The sequence below is a fragment of the Oncorhynchus clarkii genome, chromosome 19 (genome assembly GCF_045791955.1).
Source record: "Oncorhynchus clarkii lewisi isolate Uvic-CL-2024 chromosome 19, UVic_Ocla_1.0, whole genome shotgun sequence".
NCBI lineage: Eukaryota > Metazoa > Chordata > Actinopteri > Salmoniformes > Salmonidae > Oncorhynchus > Oncorhynchus clarkii.
This window is the reverse complement of record NC_092165.1, coordinates 52,092,368-52,105,856: the sequence shown is the minus strand read 5'-3', so window position 1 is coordinate 52,105,856 and position 13,489 is coordinate 52,092,368. Positions and strand designations below refer to the sequence as shown.

The 13,489-nt window shown below is 40.2% G+C and overlaps 1 protein-coding gene across 8 annotated transcripts in view; it reads right to left on the bottom strand.

The window, feature by feature from the left end:
- LOC139375367 (kinase D-interacting substrate of 220 kDa B-like) overlaps window positions 1-13,489 on the bottom strand; it is a 95,424-nt gene that overhangs the window by 24,466 nt on the left and 57,469 nt on the right. For 6 of the 8 annotated variants that reach the window (XM_071117080.1, XM_071117081.1, XM_071117082.1 and 3 more), the window contains exon 24: window positions 5,038-5,216. The exons of the other annotated variants lie outside the window; for them this stretch is intronic. In XM_071117080.1, coding sequence (XP_070973181.1) covers window positions 5,038-5,216 — 179 coding nt within the window. The remainder of the gene's footprint in view (window positions 1-5,037; window positions 5,217-13,489) is intronic. 8 annotated transcript variants of the gene reach the window in all.

Below are 13,489 nucleotides of genomic sequence, written 5' to 3'. Positions count from 1 at the left end.
GCTGGTGATTCTCTGGTACACCTCTACGCAGACGACACCATTCTGTATACTTCTGGCCCCTCTTTGGACACTGTGTTAACTAACCTCCAGACGAGCTTCAATGCCATACAACTCTCCTTCTGTGGCCTCCAACTGCACTTAAATGCAAGAAAAACTAAATGCATGCTATTCAACCGATCCCTGCCCGCACCTGCTCACCTGTCCAGCATCACTACTCTGGACGGCTCTGACTTAGAATACGTGGACAACTACAAATACCTAGGTGTCTGGTTAGACTGTAAACTCTCCTTCCAGACTCACATTAAGCATCTCCAATCCAAAATTAAATCTAGAATTGGCTTCCTATATTGCAACAAAGCATCCTTCACTCATGCTGCCAAACATACCCTCGTAAAACTGACCATCCTACCGATCCTCGACTTTGGTGATGTCATCTATAAAATAGCCTCCAACACTCTACTCAACAAACTGGATGCAGTCTATCCGTCTTGTCACCAAAGCCCCATACACTACCATCATTGCGACCTGTACGCTCTCGTTGGTTGGCCCTCGCTTCATACTCTTCGCCAAACCCACTGGCTACAGGTTATCTACAAGTCTCTGCTAGGTAAAGCCCCGCCTTATCTCAGCTCACTGGTCACCATAGCAGCACCCACTCGTAGCACGCGCTCAAGCAGGTATATCTTACTGGTCACCCCCAAAGCCAACACCTCCTTTGGTCGTCTTTCCTTCCAGTTCTCTGCTGTCAATGCCTGGAACGAACTGCAAAAATCTCTGAAGTTGGAGACTCATATCTCCCTCACTAGCTTTAAGCACCAGCTGTCAGAGCAGCTCACAGATCACTGCACATGTACATAGCCCATCTGTAAACAGCCCATCTATCTACCTACCTGATCCCCATACAGTATTTATTTATTTATCTTGCTCATTGCACCCCAGTATCTCTACTTGCACATTCATCTTCTGCATATCTACCATTCCAGTGTTTAATTGTTATATTGTAATTACTTCGACACCATGGCCTATTTGTTGCCTTAACTCCCTTATCTTACCTCATTTGCACTGACTGTACATAGACATCTTGTTTTTTTTTGTTCTACTGTATTATTGACTGTATGTTTTGTTTATTCCATGTGTAACTCTGTGGTGTTGTATGGGGTCAAATTGCTATGCTTTATCTTGGCCAGGTCGCAGTTGCAAATGAGAACTTGTTCTCAACTAGCCTACCTGGTTAAATAAAGGTGTCACGTTCTGACCTTAGTTCCTTTATTATGTCTTTGTGTTAGTTTGGTCAGGGCGTGAGTTGGGGTGGGTAGTCTATGTTATTTTGTCTATGTAGTATTTAGGTGTTTGGCCTGGTATGGTTCTCAATCAGAGGCATGTGTCGTTTGTTGTCTCTGATTGAGAATCATACTTAGGTAGCCCGTTTTCCCCATTTTAGTTGTGGGTGATTGTTTTCAGTCTGTGTCTTCACCAGACAGAACTGTTTAGTTTTCATTCGTTCTCCTTGTTATTTTGTTCTTTGTGTTCAGTGTTAATAAATATCAACATGGACACGTACCACACTGCATATTGGTCCGATCCTTCATACTCCTCGTCAGAGGAAGACGAATCTCGTTACAAAAGGAAGAAAAATCAAAAATAAAATATACACACCATCTACACACTCACTAGACTATATATACACACCATCTACACACTCACTAGACTATATACACACACCATCTACACACTCACTAGACTATATATACACACACCATCTACACACTCACTAGACTATATATACACACCATATACACACTCACTAGACTATATATACACACCATATACACTCACAAGACTATATATACACACCATATACACTCACAAGACTATATATACACACCATATACACTCACTAGACTATATATACACACCATCTACACACTCACTAGACTATATATACACATCATCTACACACTCACTAGACTATATATACACACCATGTACACACTTACTAGACTATATATACACACTCACTAGACTATATATACACACTCACAAGACTATATATACACACCATATACACACTCACTAGACTATATATACACACCATCTACACTCACAAGACTATATATACACACCATATACACTCACAAGACTATATATACACATCATATACACTCACTAGACTATATATACACACCATATACACTCACAAGACTATATATACACACACTCACTAGACTATATATACACACCATCTACACTCACAAGACTATATATACACACACCATATACACTCACAAGACTATATATACACACCATATACACTCACAAGACTATATATACACACACCATATACACTCACTAGACTATATATACACACCATATACACACTCACTAGACTATATATACACACCATATACACTCACAAGACTATATATACACACCATATACACTCACAAGACTATATATACACACCATATACACTCACAAGACTATATATACACACCATATACACTCACTAGACTATATATACACACCATCTACACACTCACTAGACTATATATACACATCATCTACACACTCACTAGACTATATATACACACCATGTACACACTTACTAGACTATATATACACACTCACTAGACTATATATACACACTCACAAGACTATATATACACACCATATACACACTCACTAGACTATATATACACACCATCTACACTCACAAGACTATATATACACACCATATACACTCACAAGACTATATATACACATCATATACACTCACTAGACTATATATACACACCATATACACTCACAAGACTATATATACACACACTCACTAGACTATATATACACACCATCTACACTCACAAGACTATATATACACACACCATATACACTCACAAGACTATATATACACACCATATACACTCACAAGACTATATATACACACACCATATACACTCACTAGACTATATATACACACCATATACACTCACTAGACTATATATACACACCATATACACTCACTAGACTATATATACACACTCACTAGACTATATATACACACCATATACACTCACAAGACTATATATACACACCATATACACTCACAAGACTATATATACACACTCACTAGACTACATATACACACCAAATACACACTCACTAGACTATATACAAACACCATCTACACACACACTAGACTATATACACACACCATATACACACTCACTAGACTATATACACACACCATATACACACTCACTAGACTATATACACACACCATATACACACTCACTAGACTATATACACACACCATATACACACTCACTAGACTATATATACACACCATATACACACTCACTAGACTATATACAAACACCATCTACACACACACTAGACTATATACACACACTCACTAGACTATATACACACACTCACTAGACTATATACACACACCATATACACACTCACTAGACTATATATACACACCATATACACACTCACTAGACTATATACACACACACCTTTACATACAATTTGATGCTGCTACTCTGTACTTTATTTGACTCTTATTTTTATCTGTCCTGATGCCTAGTCACTTTACCCTGCCTTCATGTACATATCTACCTTAAATACCTTGTGCTGCATTTCTGCACATTGATCTGGTACTCCCTGGATATAGCTCCACATTGATCTGGTACTGGTAATAGCTGTGTATAGCTCCACATTGATCTGGTACTGTTAATACCTGTTTATAGCTCCACATTGATCTGGTACTGTTAATACCTGTATATAGCTCCACATTGATCTGGTACTGGTAATAGCTGTTTATAGCTCCACATTGATCTGGTACTGGTAATACCTATATATAGCTCCACATTGATCTGGTACTGGTAATACCTGGATATAGCTCCACATTGATCTGGCACTGGTAATAGCTGTTTATAGCTCCACATTGATCTGGTACTGGGAATACCTGGATATAGATCCACATTGATCTGGCACTGGTAATACCTGTATATAGCTCCACATTGATCTGGTACTGGTAATACCTGTATATAGATCCACATTGATCTGGTACTGTTAATACCTGGATATAGCTCCACATTGATCTGGTACTGTTAATACCTGGATATAGCTCCACATTGATCTGGTACTGGTAATACCTGTATATAGCTCCACATTGATCTGGTACTGGTAATACCTGGATATAGCTCCACATTGATCTGATACTGGTACTCCCTGTATATAGCTCCACATTGATCTGATACTGGTACTCCCTGTATATAGCTCCACATTTATCTGGTACTGGTAATACCTGTATATAGCTCCACATTGATCTGATACTGGTACTCCCTGTATATAGCTCCACATTGATCTGACACTGGTACTCCCTGGATATAGCTCCACATTGATCTGGTACTGGTAATAGCTGTGTATAGATCCACATTGATCTGGTACTGGTAATACCTGTATATAGATCCACATTGATCTGGTATTGTTAATACCTGTATATAGCGCCACATTGATCTGGTACTGGTAATACCTGGATATAGATCCACATTGATCTGGTACTGGTAATACCTATATATAGATCCACATTGATCTGGTACTGGTAATACCTGTATATAGCTCCATTCTTGTGTATTTTATTTAATTCCTCGTGTTACTATTCAATTTTTAAAGTCTGCATCATTGCGAAGGGCTCATAAACAAGCATTTCACAGTAAAGTCTACACCAGATGTATTCTGCACGTGACAAATCATTTGATTGAATGATTGATAGATTGAATATCATGACAGAACACTGACATTCATTTTGGGTAATGGCATGTATCCAAAAACAGTCTCACAGTAGGAGTGGTGACATTGGATCAGTTTTCCCTTTTAGATCATAATGAATAAGATTACATGGACAGGAGGGGCCTGATCCTGGGTCAGCACTGCTACTCTGATATGTTTTATGAATAAGGGCCTATAGGTCTTTGAATTAACTGAGTGTAATAGTGAAAAGTGGTACTTGTGTGTAAATATAAGGACCTGCAATGATCTCGCGGAGTTTGGGGTCCAGGTTGACGGTGCAGGGAAGGAACATCTCCACGTCGCGCGCCGTGAGAACGGGTGTCCGCGAGGACAGGAACACCTCGAAGCTGCGGATGTCCCCGTCGATCTCCAACAGGGGCTCCACGTCTTTGGTGGTGGGGATGTTTTTGGAGATTCTAGAGAAGAGGAAATGAGAGAGAGAGGAAATAGGAGGGAAGATCGTTAAAGATGACACTTAGATAGACAAGCTATCTCTAGTAGGGGCCGTGCAGCGGTCACCGCTACTCTTGCTGTTCCGGTGTCACAAAAGGAGAGAAGTCCATTTAGTTGGTGACTGATCGCTCCAGTTTGTTATCTGGGTCTGACAGCAGAGGAAGCACAAGAGGATGGCAATCAGAGGTCTGCTGCTCAGACTCATTAAAAAGCTGTGTTGAAATGGGAGCCTTCTGCGAGGATGTTTCAGCTTTGTTTGTAGCCTCGAAGTAAATATATATATATTTATGGAGATGTCATTGAACGTTATCTTACAAACAATGCAGGTCCATCCATTACATACAGATGTACGGACAGTGAACCAACTGCTTTGTGAAATTCTTTCCCCCTCAACCACCAGAAAATGGTATCAGATACATTTAACCAGTATTGTCTTTCTCGTTAGAAAAGTTATTCAACCACAGCATAAAACAGCACATATCGTTCAGGTGACATCATTCATTCTTATGTAAAGACTCGATACACATTTGAAGCCAAGGAAGTCGGTTAATATAGCATCTTGTGTGGGATATTTATGTGGACATATCATGGCCAGATTGAGCTAATCCAGGAAGTGACGTTGCAGACTAGCTCAGTGCTGCCCCATCTGAGAACATCAAATTGAAGGCCCGACTGGTGTAATGGAAGCAATTATTGGTTCCATGATTGTCTTCAAATGTATTTATTTATTTTTTAATTAAGATTGCAGTACCACAGTCGGCCTTGAACTTTGCGGCTTCAATGAGAGGGTGCAGTCGTTCTCCCCTGATCCATTCTAAGGCAGCACTGAATATTTATAAGGTAATAAGGTAAAAATGTGAAAAGTACATATCAGTGAAATATATTATTGGAAAAGCATATTTCATTAGGCATGAGGAACTCAGCATGTCTACCCTTTTATGAAAACTAATTCAAATATTACATTTTAGAGAGTGTGGATGGATGTCATAAAAAACAAGAAAGGGATCAAACGTTTATGTGACTTGATTTGGTAGGAAAAACTGACAGGAAGCAAACATTAACAACATATATCACTGGTAATCTGTTGATCCATTTAACCCCCATAATAATATAATTCAGACATGAAAATATGAACCGCAGTGAGATTCATGTCTCAGGCCATTCATCATTCATCCGTGTGGGCGTCGGCCTTATCAGATGAATGAGCAGTTTTCTCCAGAACACAGACCTTTCTTTTGCTTATCGTTTTCCCCTCTCTGTATATTTCTCGGACTCTGTCTATGTGTTTTAAGTTGTGGGAAAGCTGGGATTTGGAGGGTATTTCCCATTTCCTGATCTGTTTTTGGGGAGGAACAGAGGTTGGTCTCTCTGCTGGTTGATTAGCCTCTCACTGCACCATTGTGCTAAGCTAACTGAGGGTGAGTGAGCTCACAGCCTGGCCTGGGCCCAGCTTTGCTGCAGTCAGCTAATCACATTTCTACAGGACGAATTTGCTCAATTTGCGGAGGAGAAATCGTTACACAATTGAAGCTCAGATATCTTAATGGCCAGCTGAGCTGAGATCTGCTGGGTTAACAGACTGGGGTTAAGACTTTCCGAGGCATCATTGTTTTACCCACACAGTGCATACACACACACACACACAAGCAGGAACACACACACGCAACCAGATGTATAGATGGCTAAATGCTGTTACAGAATCAGTGGTCTCTGCACCTACTGACACACAATCCACAGTCTACAAGCCCCTGACTCAGAGACCTCAGTGGCAGAGACGAGTGATGATTTGCTCTAGCTCGTGTTCTGGTTAACTGTGCTACTCCACATTTGACCTTGATCAACCTGGGTGAAAAGGGGTCAGAATAGTCTGAACAAGTCTACATAGATTGTTATTAGTGTGGTTCATTTCCGTGTCAATTAAATTATCATTACAAAATAAAGGAAACACTTGAGTAAATGAGGGATAAAGTAGTGTGGTTCTTCCTGAGTTAAACAATTAACATGTATAAAAATGCCCAGTTGCCCATTATTTTGGCTACCATGGCTAGAGGACGAGATCTCAGTGACTTGAAAGAGGGGTCTCAAAGGAGCATAGGGGGTTTAAAGAGTGTGTGTGTGTGTGTGTGTGTGTGTGTGTGTGTGTGTGTGTGTGTGTGTGTGTGTCTCAGTCAGTAGATCTCAACCCATTTGAATAATTATGGGAGATTCTGGAGCGTCGCCTGAGACAAGCATTTCTCGTGGAAGAATGGTGTTGCATCCCTCCAATAGAGTTCCAGACACTTGTAGAATCTACACCAAGGTGAATTGAAGCTGTTCTGGCGGCTCGTGGTGGCCCAAAACAAATCAAAGTTTATTGGTTGCTTACACTGTTATGCAGATGTTATAGCAGGTGCAGTGAAACACTTATGTTTCTAGCTCCAACAGTGCAGCAATATCTAGCAATACAATAAATCACACATAATGCAAAAGTAAAACAAACAAAAAAATTAAGACATATCATAAAAGTAATGTCAAAATCCCAAATATAAATAAATATATACCGTGCTTCAGAAAGTATTCACACCCCTTGACTTTTCCCACATTCTGTTGTTACAATTTAAAATGGAGTAAATAGAAATTTTGTGTCACTGGACTACAAACACACAACACCCCATAATGACAAAGTGGACTGAGGATTTTCAAAGAAAATAATTTGTAACAAATTAATTAAACATGAAATGCTGAAATGTCTTGAGTCAATAAGTATTCAACCCCTTTGCTATTGCAAGCATACATTTCCTTAACAAATCGCATACCGTAATACGTTGCATGGACTCACTCTGTGTGCAATAACAGTGTTTAACATGATGTTTTAATGACTACCTCATCTCTGTACCCCACACAGATAATTGTAAGGTCCCTCAGTCGAGCAGTGAATTTCAAACACAGAGTCAACCAAAGACCAGGGAGGTAGCAGTCAAAATTTTGGACACACCAACTCATTCAAAGGTTTTTCTTTATTTTTACTACATTGTAGAATAATAGTGAAGACATCAAAACTATGAAATAACACATATGGAATCATGTAGTAACCAAAAAAGTGTTAAACAAATCAAAATATATTTCATATTTGAGATTCCTCAAAGTAGCCACCCTTTGCCTTGATGACACCACTCCTGCATTGTCTTGGCTGTGCGCTTAGGATCGTTGTCCTGTTGGAAGGTGAACCTTCGCCACAGTCTGAGGTCCTGAGCGCTCTGGAGCAGGTTATCATTTGGGATCTCTATGTACTTTTCTCCATTTACCTTTCCCTCGATCCTGACTAATCTCCCAGTCCCTGCCGCTCAAAAACATCCCCACAGAATGATGCTGCCACCACCATGCTTTACCGTAGGGATGGTGCCAGGTTTCATCCAGATGTGAAGCTTGGTATTCAGGCCAAAGAGTTCAATCTTGGTTTCATCAGACCAGAGAATCTTCTTTCTCATGGTCTGAGAGTTCTTTAGGTGCTCCAAGCGAACTGTCATGTGCCTTCAACAGGGTATCTGGCCACTCTACCATAAAGGCGTGATTGGTGGAGTGCTGCAGAGATGGTTGTCCTTCCGGAAGGTTCTCCCATCTCCACAGTGGAACTCTGGAGCTCTGTCAGAGGGACCATCGGGTTCTTGGTCACCTCCCTGACTAAAACCCTTCTCCCCCGATTGCTCAGTTAGGCCGGGCGGCCAGCTCTAGGAAGAGCCTTGGTGGTTCCAAACTTCTTCCATTTAAGAATGATGAGACCAGTGTTCTTGGGGACCTTCAATGCTACAGAAAGTTTTTGGTACCCTTGCCCAGATCTGTTCCTTCGACAAAAACCTGTTTCTACAACTTGATTGGAGTCCAGCTGTGGTAAATTAAATTGATTGGACATGATTTGGAAAGGCACACACCTGTCTAAATAAGGTCCCACAGATCACAATGCATGTCAGAGCAAAAACCATGTCATGAGGTAGAAGGAATTGTCCATGGAGCCTTTGTGTGCCTTTCCAAATAATGTCCAATCAATTTAATTTACCACAGGTGGACCGTAATCAAGTTGTAGAAACATCTCAAGAATGATCAACGGAAACAGGATGCACCTGAGCTCCATTTTGAGTCTCATAGCAAAGGCTCTGAATACAAATGTAGTATTTCTGTTTTTTATTTTTAACACATTAGCAAAAATGCCTAAAAACCTGTTTTCGCTTTTTCATTATGGGGTGTTGTGTGTAGTTTGATGAAGCAAAAAAAATATTAAATCAATTTTAGAATAAGGCTGTAACGTAACAAAATGTGGAAAAAGTGAAGGAGTCTGAATCCTTCCCGAATGCACTGTATGTGATGGGATGTATAGACATTATGGACAGTATGCAGATATACTATATAATCTATCTGTAGAACACGTAGGATAGAATAGTATATGTACAGAAATAGAACAGAATAGGCCTTGACTAGAATTCAGTATATACATATGAAATTAGTAAAACAGCACGTAAACATTATTAAAGTGATCAGTGTTCCATTATTAAAATGACCAGTGTTGCATATCTATGTACAGTTGAAGTCGGAAGTTTACATACACCTTAGCCAAATACATTTAAACGCCGTTTTTCACAATTCCTGACATTTAATCCTAGTAACAATTCCCTGTCTTAGGTCAGTTGGGATCACCACTTTATTTTAAGAATGTGAAATGTCAGAATAATAGTAGAGAGAATGATTTATTTCAACTTGTATTTCTTTCATCACATTCCCAGTGGGTCAGAAGTTTACATACACTCAATTAGTATTTGGTAGCATTGCCTTTAAATTGTTTAACTTGGGTCAACCGTTTCAGGAAGTCTTCCACAAGCTTCCCACAATAAGTTGGGAGGATGCGGGCAGCAAATCGGTTGAAGAGCATGCACTTAGTTTTACTAGCATTTAAAAGCAGTTGGAGGCCACGGAAGGAGTGTTATATGGCGTTGAAGCTCGTTTGGAGGTTTGTTAGCAGTGTTCAAAGAAGGGCCAGATGCATACAGAATGGTGTCGTTGCGCTGTGTTATCCTCGAAGCGGGCAAAGAAGGTGTTTAGCTTGTCCGGGAGCAAGACGTCAGTGTCTGTGACGTGGCTGGTTTTCCCTTTAGAATCCGTGATTGTTTGGAGTTCCAGCCACATACTGTATGTCTCGTGTCTGAGCAGTTGAATTGCGACTCTACTTTGTACTGACATTTTGCCTGTTTGATTTTCTTACGGAGGGCATAACTGGACTGTTTGTATTCAACCATATTCGCAATTCGTATTCAACCATATTCTTGCCGTGGTTAAATGAGGTGGTTCGTGCTTTTAGCTTTGCACGAATGCTGCCATCTATCAACAGTTTTTGGTTTTGATAGTTTTTAAATCGTCACAGTGGGAACAAGATCCTTTATACACTTCCTGATGAACTCAGTCACCGTGTCAGTGTATACATCAATGTTATTCTCAGAGGCAACCCAGAACATATCCCAGTCCACATGACCAAAACAATCTTGAAGCATGAATTCTGATTGGTCAGCTCAGCGTTGAATAGACCTTGGCATGTGTACTTCCTGTTTGAGTTTCTACCTATAGGAAAGGAGGAGCAGAATGGAGTCGTGATCTGATTTGCCAAAGGGAGGGTGGGGGATGGCCTCGTAGCCATCCCGGAAGGGAGAGTAATAATGGTCAAGAGTTTTTGAAGCGAGCGTACTGCAGGTAATGTGTTCGGTAGCTTTTTCCTCCGATTTGCTTTATTAAAGTCCCACGGCCACAGGGTATGCGGTTTCCAGTTTACACAAAGTCTAGTGCAGTTCCTTGAGAACCGTTGTGGTTTCAGCTTGGGTGGGAATTTACACGGCTGTAACCATGACCGAAGAGAATTCTCTCAGGAGGTAATGTGATCGGCATTTGATTGTGCCTAGTGGTTAGAGCGTTGGACTAGTAACCGAAAGGTTGCAAGTTCAAATCCCCGAGCTGACAAGGTACAAATCTGTCGTTCTGCCCCTGAACAGGCAGTTAACCCACTGTTCCTAGGCTGTCATTGAAAATAAGAATTTGTTCTTAACTGACTTGCCTAGTTAAATAAAAAGGTAAAATAAAAAAATACTAGCTCGGGTGAACAAAAAGACTTGAGTTCCTGTACATTTCCACAATCACACCATGAGTTATTTATGAAACCTTCACCTTTCTTCTTCCCTGAGAGTTCTTTATTTATTCCTATCCGCACAATGCACTGAAAACCCAGCTGGGTGTATGGACGGGGACAGTACTGTATATCCAGAGAGAGCCATTATTCTGTGAAACAGAGTATGTTACAGTCTCTGATGTCTCTCTGGACTTATAATGTGAGGAATAACAAACAAATAAAATACTATAAATAAATAAAATACTGCAAAGTTGCTTTTGGAACCAGATACAGAGCCGCAATGTCTATCGACACCATCTTGATACTCTTATCTCACTACCAAACACATGGTCCACTACCAAACACACACAGTCTCAAACATTTAAAAAACACAGTCCACTACCAAACACACAATGTCTACCAATGTTCCCTCTAAACTGCGTATGTGAGCAGCGGCGCACTTGCACCAGGACTGCTGCGCAGAAGAAATGCTACGCTGCGCAGAGACGCAAGAGATTGAATTTCATTAAGTTTGCCCCATTAGTTTGCACTATAGATCAACGTTTTTTTCTGTGATCGAATCAACATTATAGCAGCCCCTTTTCAATGCAACAAACCAAAACAAATCTAACTTTGCAAGATTGAGTCTCTGATTTTGTTGTAGGCAGAGTCAGAGCGCAATGGAGTAGAATTCAATGAAGTAGAATTCTATAGGCAGGGCAGCCAAAGAGCGATCTTTCAATCGCCCGCAAGTGAATGCGCAAGTTAGTGAGTTAATAGCTCAGTTATAGATAAGCACAGCTCAGCAATGGGGAGTTACTGCTTCCTAAAAGAGCACAAAACATGTATGCTACATTTCAAGTTGTCTTTGAAAAGCCAGTCAAGTAAAAAGCTTATGTCTTAATTAAAAGGGCAGTGTTGTATTTTGATACAGGCTTGAATATGAAAATAAGCCAATATGCAGAGGTGTAGCCTACTGTCTAATTCTCTGTATGGTAATACTCATTAATTGTATTTTGTAAAGTGGGTTCTTACATCATACAACACAATCTACAGTCAACTATTTGGCCCGTGGTATTACAGTCCAAGTAAAAAAAAATCCTTAATTGATGTCAAGCCATTCATTGTTAAAACGTCTCATGCAGTGTAGGCCTGCATTGAACAACACATTTAGGCTACTGTAGGTTATACCATGGAAATCAAAATCTATTTCTATGTGAAAATGTTATGGGATTTACTCCATTGGTTTTGTTGGTAGGCCTATACTATTCTCAAATAGACACAATAGCCCATTGGCTACTGTTTAAAACTGTAGGGGTACAGCCTCAGCGTTCACTGTAAATACTCGCTGGAAGTTGCACAAAATTCACACAATGTTCAAGTTTCTGCTCACAAGACCTAAAATTTGCTCAGTGCCCTCTGAAAATTGAGGGAACATTAGTGTCCACTACCACACACACCTGGGATGCTCAGTGCCGATGGGGATTTCCATAGATAGATGCATGGTAATGAGGGAATGTGAGTTTGACTCCATTTCCCTCACGCTGAGAGCCTTGTGCTGTTCAGCAGTCCAGCTTGGTTCTATGTTTATTTGTGTGCTCAAAGACGGAGAACAACAGGAGCCAGTGACATGTACACACACACACACACGCCACTGAGGGGTACAGTGGTTACACAGAGTACATACTCCACTACTGCCCATCTATCTAAAGAATCTTAAGTGATGAGTTGTCTTTCTTAAGAAAGCCCAGTTTAAAAAGATTATGCCAAAGAATGGCAAATGGATGTAACCACACAAACTTATTCTGAATCCTTCCCCTCAGAAGTCACCGATTATGGATGTTTTATATCACAAATGGATTAATACATTATTTTGTGTATTAACTCCCTATAACACGTATTTCACACAATATTTTTTAAAGGACCAAAGAGTTTGGTCTGCTTCCCGTTTTCATTTTTCCCTGAAAAAAATATTGGGATACTGGTATCGTCACAGCCCTAGAGGAGAGTCAAGCATACTTTTACTGAGATAGAGCTACACATGTCAGTACTTAGAGGAGTCTTCTATTGACTCTGGTACATTGAGGCTCACAGCACACATGATGTTACCAGCAT